General features: G+C 33.8%; 1 protein-coding gene across 1 annotated transcript; it reads right to left on the reverse strand.

Annotated features, from left to right (window-relative positions):
- Positions 1-1,081: 1,081 nt before the first annotated feature.
- On the reverse strand, positions 1,082-6,437 carry LOC105117187 (probable protein phosphatase 2C 33). Its single transcript, XM_011014764.1, is given in 5 exon segments — positions 1,082-1,954; positions 2,057-2,280; positions 3,476-3,593; positions 3,696-4,085; positions 5,280-6,437. Coding segments are annotated over 5 exon segments (1,482 nt in total). The 5' UTR covers positions 5,535-6,437; the 3' UTR covers positions 1,082-1,459.
- Positions 6,438-9,140: the final 2,703 nt, after the last annotated feature.

Genomic DNA, 9,140 nt, shown 5'->3' on the forward strand with positions numbered 1-9,140 from the left:
CAATTTTCTTTTCGCCTGTTCAAATCATGCTTGGCAAGAATTTCTTTGACCGAGCATGGTGAAAAAAGCCAGTAAGAAATTCAACAGGTAGTCGGGAAAGGAAGCTATGGCGTTGTCGCATCCGCCGTGGACACTCACACGGTAGAGAGAGTTGCCATCAAGATAACAAGGCTAATTGAAACAAATGAAGGGAGGGAGGGAGAATGGATCGATAATTGAAACAAACTGAAGGATTTAGGTGAAGTTAAGACAACATATTGAGATTTTTACTTTCTTTGTTTATGCAAATCCCCATCCTTGTCTCGATGTCTCCCTTGAAGAGAAACACTTGCAAATCCACCCATTTTCATGCTGGAGAGAGTAAAAAAAATTGAATTTGGCTTGGTCCCCACGAACCAACCAAGTCGATTTCTTTCTTGTGTCGTGTCTATCTATAATGTCTTAGCACTACCATATTCATATCTTAAAATGTTACTTTGGATATTGTAGCTATTTCCATACCCAATAATAGTTAATTTATCCATGTAAAGACCTTACACACAACTTAGCATTAAATAAATAAAAGAATTGTGGGGTAAATCATAGGAAATTTATAAATAAAAAGACAATCGGATGCAAGTCCGACGAACTATAACACTCTCCAGCCAAGAAAACCAAAGTTCCAAACTTCCTAAACCTAACAACTACGTTTCATACCACCCAAAACATATATATATATATATATATATATATATAACTCTTAATTGTACCGAAAATAAAATGTTTTACAGAATCATTATTAGTTTATTTAAGAGATCGTAATTAGAAGTGTAAATGAAAGATAATTTAATATCTATCTTCTAAACAAATGGAAGGACATTTCTCTCGTTTTGGGGACCAGAGATCGAAGGGGTCCTGAATATTTATTTCAAGTCAAAAGAAATGGTTAAGATCAGGACACTAGCAGCAGCCTGATAGGCTCACAAAGCCACTTATCATTTTCTTATGGCTAGGTCCTTCAAACAATTCTCAGCCAAATAGGGCTAAGTGGCTGGAAATCACAAAAAAACATAGCTCTTGCTTTCTCCCCTTCCCCCACCACTAGGAAACCAAAAAAAATATTAAGTTCTAACCTCGAAAGGAGGAGGCTTCATCATCACAAGATTATTATCATCAGCATGGACAAACTCCAACAGATCACACAATTTAAAGGTGATAAAAAAAAAAAAAAAGGAAATTGACAAAATACAAGGAGAGTTGGATTTTACACAAAATTCCAATTCTACCCACGACTAGAGAGAGGACAATTTCCCAGACATGCTAATATAGCCGGGGCCACCTCTCCGGTCCAATTTCAACATTTTATGGCCCTAAAATCTTTTCCCCTTCTGTAGAAATGTAAACAAAAACAGAAACAAGGAAGAAAAATGAAGAGAAATTAATTAAGAAATCCAAGATTAAGAATACCTCCTTCCTTCCATCATTTTCGAGTCTTTGCCTCTCCTGCAGCCTTCTTCTCTTCCTTTCCTGGCACAAACCTCGGTAGATTCAACAGAGTATTGACACGAGACACTCCTTCAAGAGCAGACCACTCTATTCCATATTCTAATTGCATTTCATCTTGCTTTGTGGAATCTTCCTCTGCATTTCCTCCTAAGAGGGCCTCTTTCTCAGTCCGCACAGTACCTGCACGGTCAAGACCAGTTGGACTTGAGAGATCCTCCTCTTTCTGCCTGCCACTGTCAACTTGGTCCACTGATGTAAGCTGTTCATTTGACTTGGTATTGGAAGCGGTAGATAAATCATTGGAGTTGAGGAAGAGGCAAACTACAGCACAGTCATCAATTTTGGAGGTTGGGTACTTGTATCTCCAGGCTCGAACTGCCAACTCAACCAGTGTTTTTGCAGCAGAGGAACGTGATGGGACTGATCCAACAATGTCCACCACCTCTTTATTTGAGAGCACATCCCAAATCTATAATAAATTAAAACAGAAAAAGATCCGTGTAAATGAGGCACACAATGTTAAATTCATTGAATATACAGAAAAATAGAGGATGGTCTAAGAATAACTTACCCCATCAGTAGCCAACACTATAAATTCATCCTTCTCAGTCAAGCACCGGTAAGAAATATCAGGCACAGAGATGAGACCAAAATCCTTAAGGCAAAAATCTCAAAAAGCCCGTGCCATGGCCAGGCCAGGAGAGTCATTATTCGGTAGCCAGACTCTAGCTACCTCCGGTTCATCCTGAAGAGCAAAAACCCGTCCTCTACACTTCCTGATTCTTTCTGCTTCCACTGTTGGCACCCAAAAAAAATAATTTAAAAAGTTGATAGTAAGAAGTGCAAAATTAGATTACAGCACAGTTTTCAATTTTAGATGCAGTCACAGTAATTGTGTCACACAGATCACAGGTATTACATGATGATAACGGAAAGCATCACCCAGTAATTAGTAGCATTAAGCATATTAGTGTTGAAATGTCAGTTACAAGACTGTATTTAGATGATGAAAACCATGGATTACAGCCCCTCTAGCTATCTCTGTCACCTTCATTTAAGGATTGGGCAATAAAACCAGTAGCCCATATAGCAAGTAAATGCATGTTCAAAAGCAATGGTCAAAGGAAATGGAAGTTAGCTAGTAGCAAACATGTTAAAGCAACCATGTATGGCAAACTTTTATCCAGTTCTGATGCAGGAAGATTTGAAGTTGCAATTTTGTCCAAGAAGGAAAGATGAGATCAGATATTAGGCTACATGTTGTCCACACAATTGACATCATTTAAGCCATAAGACATCTGACCAATCAAGTATGGTTGGAATGATGCAGTGCCAGTATCCATTCAAGATCATTTAGTTCCTCCTTGTCTTGTCCATTATACATCCTTCACGTGCAATTAATACCATATATATACTTGAGCTCTTCCATAGTTGGCACCACTTTTCTCTTACATCATTAGTATTCTCAGCTCGTCATATCATAGGTCATCAATCATTATACCATCTCAACTTTTCTCTTGACCATGATTAATTAAATAGAGCAAAATTTGATTCAGCATCAATCAAGTTCGGAAAACATAAATTACCCTTGTTATGCTTCAGAAATAGACCACAGATCAAACACAAATCAATTACATGTGCAATCTACATAATCAAGGAATACCAGTAACATTTGAACTATTTATAGGAAGATGCAAGTCTACAATCCATGTCAAGGCATAAGGGCATGGGATTTGTACTCTAGTGCATGTCTTGATTTTCCTGCTCTATGCTACTGCAGTTCCTGATGTCAATTGAAATAGAAAAAAAGAAAATTATATCCATATATAGGATGAATTTGCCATTTATCTCCTTCAACAATATGAACTGTATGTGATGGACACACTATTCCTGCCTTACAAAGCTCACAGCACACCATCAGTATACTCGATTAGAAAAAATACAATTGAAAAGAATTCATTATGGAGAGAGAATGAAGGTGGGGAGTTACCTGGAAGATTTGGTTTGAGATCCACAGTCAACTGAACAGCAACAAGAGAATCATCTTTGTCCCTTGTACCCAATACAGCTCTAGAGTCCCCAACATTTCCAAGGACAAGATATTGACCCTATGTAAACATCAAATAATTATGATCAAGAAGAAGGCCACAAAATTTTAAGATCCTAAGTATGCTACATATGTTGACATTAAGGTCTTCATGAGTAAAAACCTGCTTGACTAAAGTAACTGCTGTTGTCCCACTGCAGAAGCAATCAATATTAGTATGCACCCTCAGTTCCCGGTCCATGACTTTGAAAGCCTTCAGAAATGACTCTTTCAGTGTCTGGAAAATCTCTGGGTGCTTCTCGGCATCTTCAAGATCAACAGAGGCCCTAGATTCATCATCAGCAGATATAAAGGAAGTATCTTCCGAGTTCATGCTCCCTGTGGTATTAAGGCTGATCTCTCTGAGAACATCTTCACTGGTTATATTCACTTCCCAATGAGTAGTCAGTTTCAGGGGGAGAGAATCCCTCACTCTTTTAGCAACCATATGACCATAAGGTCCATGGCCATCAAAAACGCCACAGAAAACTGCATCTCTCCTAGAGCCAAAATTCTGGAAACATACAAACCATCAAAGAGTGAGAATTATTTTATTTATAATTATTATTTTCTTTACTTTTTCTCTTTAATTTCATGTTAAAGCACAAAGAATAAATAACATTATGCTTCTAATACAGAGAAGAGGCCAGCAATATTGCACAGCAGAGATATAGCAGGAGCTCTTAATCTGTAATACCGAATCCAGATGACATGTAAGAAGAAACAAACAAACAGAGTTTGCATAATAGCAAGGCTTCAAAAGATATTGATGTCTTCTACAATTATCCAAATTAAAAAGAACAAAAGAAAGTAAAAATATTTAACTCTACAAAAAATAAGTCCATTACCACTCATGAATGAAGATGGATTTATTCAATCGCATCATATCATTTCAATTACCAGATAAAGATGTGATTTTCTATTATAGTGCATATAGACTTGACCTGACAGATTGACATGCTCCCACAGATGATGTAAGTGGTTTACTACAATCAATCCAGACCAACATAAGCAGGATATGTCTCATTTACAAGATGGAGACATCGCATGAAACTAAAGAAGAGTCACAACAAGGAAATGATTAATTGATTAAGAAATTAATCACCTTTCAGGAATGAACGCTTGCCCAGTAAGGATAATAGGATGATGGTAGGATATATTAAAACAAATAGAGAGAGTTTCTGGTAGAAGGAAACAAACAGGACCATCTGGCTTTAGATATGCATGGCAGGAAATTAATAAGAAAAAAAAGAGAAGCAAGACACAGGAAAATAGCTTATTTTTGGAGAGAACTAGACATAGCAAATGCAACTAGATAGGTAAGTGTCAGTTTCCTTTGTCATTGATGCTAAATTTCGTTAAAAAAACTCAATGATTCGCTACTACACTGAAGAAGAAAAGATACTAGAAGTGATTACTGCTTTAAAAAAATAACAGAATGTGATGGAGGTCCAGAAATATATTTCTGCAAGAAAATACACAGAAAAGAAGAACAAATGAAAAGAACGAATTATATATCAATATATTAGTATTGCATTGGCTGGACTAGCCACTTCATCAGGATAGGTATATTGCATTCGAGAAGAGAACAAATTCTAATTACTTTTCAGAGGTAGGAAAGGTAACTAAAATATATTTCAAATTATTATTATTATGAGCTTTAGAATGAGAATGATCCTTCGAAAATGAAAGCGACGAAAGAGCTGACCTCCCAAACAATCATGGCATCCTGATTGGTTCCTTTCTTGCCTTGCTGGGTAAACAATGAAGCGATATCACTAGACCCATTCAAGAACAGCCTTCCAGGAATCCTATGCAGTGGCTCTTCCCTCCTATAGTCAAACGAAGAATTCCGAGACCCTGGACGCTTTTTGGAGTTCTTCCTCTTCCTAACCCCAAAGCCAGGAGAGGAAGGCGTACCAGGGCGAGGGCTCCTGCTTTCTGCAGACAAGCAGGACCCCATCCTGAGGGCCCTGATAATATTTAATATGCACTCCAGACCAGCCAGAGAATCACACCCACTATTTTCAGAAGACGGATCCGTAAGAACTGATGGGGTGAAGATCTTGAAGAGAACCTTTTCCGAATTCACAGACCCAATGGTGAGATTAATCGACCAGATTCACCTAATAACCCTTTTGAATTCTACAGCCCAAATATCAAGATTTTCCTTGCACCACACAAAAAAAGAAGGAAAGAAAGAAGCACACAAACGGAACGGAAAGCTTTCTACTATCTTTTTTCAATGACCCTTTTGGGTGTTGATGAAGAAGCGCTAGATTGATAAAAGGGATAAGAATCTGAGCTCCGTCCTTTCCATTTTATATTCAGAAAAATACTTAGAAAAGCTACAAAAGGGACATATATTTCATAAAGAGCAGATCTATGTAAGAAGGAGATCTACAATAAAAATAAAAATAAAAAGAATTATATTTGTTCGTACTCAACGCAAAATCAATAAAAAGTAAAGCTTCAAATCTTCGCTGAAGCACCGAAAGAGCAATATTTGACCAGATCAAGTTGTGTTTTCTGTTAAAGCCAGGCCCAGAAAAAATTAACTATGTGGGCTGCCAGAAATCCGAAAGAGATTAGAGAAGCAGGGTTCATTGACGGGAACAAAAATGACTAAATTCAATTCACAGAAGAGGCCAAAACAATCCCAAGAGATTGCAGGTTTAGAAGGAGTGAATTTCTTTAGATAGGGAGTGATTACAGATCCATAAATTACCAGAAATAATAGCGAGTACTTCTCATCAAAGACGAGGAACAGATTCCGCTCTTAATAAGGATAGCGAGAGAGAGGAGAAATTAAATTAAATCTCTACAGGGACATCATTTATAAAAATTGGATCATTATTTAATAAATCTATATTTTATGGTAATAGGCCATGTGTTGTTATGTATAATCATGTGTGCATGTATCAATCATGAGTTGTAATAATAATAATAATAATAATAATATGGTAGAATTAATAGAGGACAGCAGTGGGCAAATTGTTCATTTGTGATATGGTGGGATTTTTATTTTTTTTTTTATTTTTTTATTTTTTAAGAAACCTTAGATTTGGGATTTGGAGGTACGTGGCTGAGATTCCCCTCGACCATTTGTATGGCTTCTGTTTTTCTGTTTTTTTTTTTTCCCTCTCTAGATCATGGCTTATATATATATATATATATATATGAAGGTTTTGGTACCTTCATTTTTATTTTTAATTTTTTAATTTTTAATTTTTCGAAAGAGCGACCTAGGGCAATGACCCACACAATGTGACATGAGCTGAAGCCCAATTATAGATACTTCAAGAAGTTTTCACTGCACAAATGCACGCCATAGTTTTCACATGGGCGATGCCAAGAGACCCACACAATTTCACGTGGTATTATTTTATGAAATTAGAAGTTTATTGACTGTGATAATTTCAATAAATTGACCTTTCCAGAAAGAAAAAAAAAAGAAAAAAAAATCGTATTCAACATCAATGATGTAAGAATCGGGGCCTTCATTCTACTTGCATGATAGGTATTTATATATAAAAAACAATGGTTGGACGGTCCAAGGTAAAGATTTTTTAAAAAAAGAGTTTGATTATATTTATTCTTTCAAAATCCCAAATGTTCATTTTTCATTTCATATAATGCATTTAAAGTAATGAATTTTAACCCTTTTACAGACCTCCTCAGCCATTTTATTGTGTTAATTCAAATAAGAAATATAATTCTATTTTAATGAATGAAATAAAAACTTATTTATTCTTTGTTAGAAATTTGAGAAAATTATTTTTAAAAATATTTATAGTAGTGTGGTGAGTTATGAATAAAACTTATTTTATATTATTATAATTTTAAAAGTGTTTAGTTAATCACAATTTTATTTCATATTCTCTTTTTAATTTTATTCTTAGATTATTATGTGAAATCTTTGTATTGCTTTATAGGTAAGTAATCCTTAAAGATTAACCAAGCTATTATTATACTCACTTTTTTAAAAAAGATCTTTATTGACTTATATTTTTTTAGCAAACTTTAAACAATCTATTTATAGTTCTTTTTAAATATGATTCTTGAAACTCATATTAAATATTTGTTTTGCTTCTAACAATAGTAACATTTATAATATATTTTGCTCTTTATTTGATATATTCTCTGTTTATAGATTGAACAAAAATCCCTTAAGCATTATTAATATAAGAAAATACTTTTGATCATGAAATTTTTTTTTTAGATTTGTTCTTTAAATATTTGTAAGTTAATGTTTTTAATAGTCTTGGATTTTTTTTTATATTTCTTGTTTTTTTATTATTTATCAAGGAATCTTAGATTTGAAATTTAAAGATATGTGGATTTTGACTTGCCTAAGATTCTCATCTATCATTTGTATGGCTTTTCTTTTTTTTTTCTTTTTTTTCCTAGGTTTTTTATGTTGTCTTTTTATATTATGGCTCATTCTTCTCATTTCATCTGTACATTAAAATATAATCCCTCCAGACCACTTAATCTAGCTTTTCATTTAGCTCAACTGTGAAAGTTTTTCAATAAATTTTCTAATTCAATAAAATATATATATATATATATATATATATATATATATTTCATGGCTTTTTTTTCTAAATAGTAACCTTTCATTAACTAAGAATAATAACCTTCACAATTTAATATAAGGCTCGAGCTCAATTGTAGAAACATCAAAAAGTTTTCATAAAATAAATGCATGTCTTATTAAAGCAATATTATTATTAATTAAAAGTTTATAGATTATGATAATTCAAAGATAATACTCTTATCTAATAAATCAATCTCAAAAGAAAAATGAATCTTGAATATCCTAAAATATAATTTATATTCAACATAAGGATAACAATTTTATCTAAATCCAATAAATACTAACTTGATAAATAATAATGCTTTTTTTTTCTATTTAGGTTCAAGTTAGGTTCGCGCAATACCTGAAGTCAAAAGTCAAGTGCAAATACATACAAATATTATTCTACTCGACCCGAAACTTTACCCGAACACTACCCAAACAATACAAAAAACTTTAAAGTTTCAAAAAATTACATTTTATACCACGCTATATATATATATATATATATAGGATTGCTCTATTTATTTTAGCCATCACCACTTACCTAATTACCTATGTTTTGCTCTTTTTCTCCCAGCTCATCTTCAATCTCAACTTCTCTATCTAGCAGCAGATATTAGTAACAACACCAATATGTTAGAGCTTTAATTAATAGACATTGTCAACTGGGTTAGTATGGCCATTCTAGAGATTTTTCTTTCTAAATAGTTGATTCGTTAAGACAAATGCAATTAAAGCTGATGAGTATAGTAAATGAATAGATCTTACCTTTTTTTTTTATTGTGGAACATGTTATTTCATTGACAGGACCAAAAGATTGACGTTTTCTTTCAAATACAGGAATGTCAAAGTAATAAATAACTTGGTAAGATTGGGGTCGAACCGCAGGGAGGTTAATTGTATAAATTATAAATAATAATAATACAACATCATTAATAACAACAACAATAGTAATAGTAGTAGTAGTAGTAGTAGTAGTAGTAGTAG

Source organism: Populus euphratica, unplaced genomic scaffold, assembly GCF_000495115.2.
Source record: "Populus euphratica unplaced genomic scaffold, PopEup_1.0 scaffold1231.1, whole genome shotgun sequence".
NCBI classification, from domain to species: Eukaryota; Viridiplantae; Streptophyta; class Magnoliopsida; order Malpighiales; family Salicaceae; genus Populus; species Populus euphratica.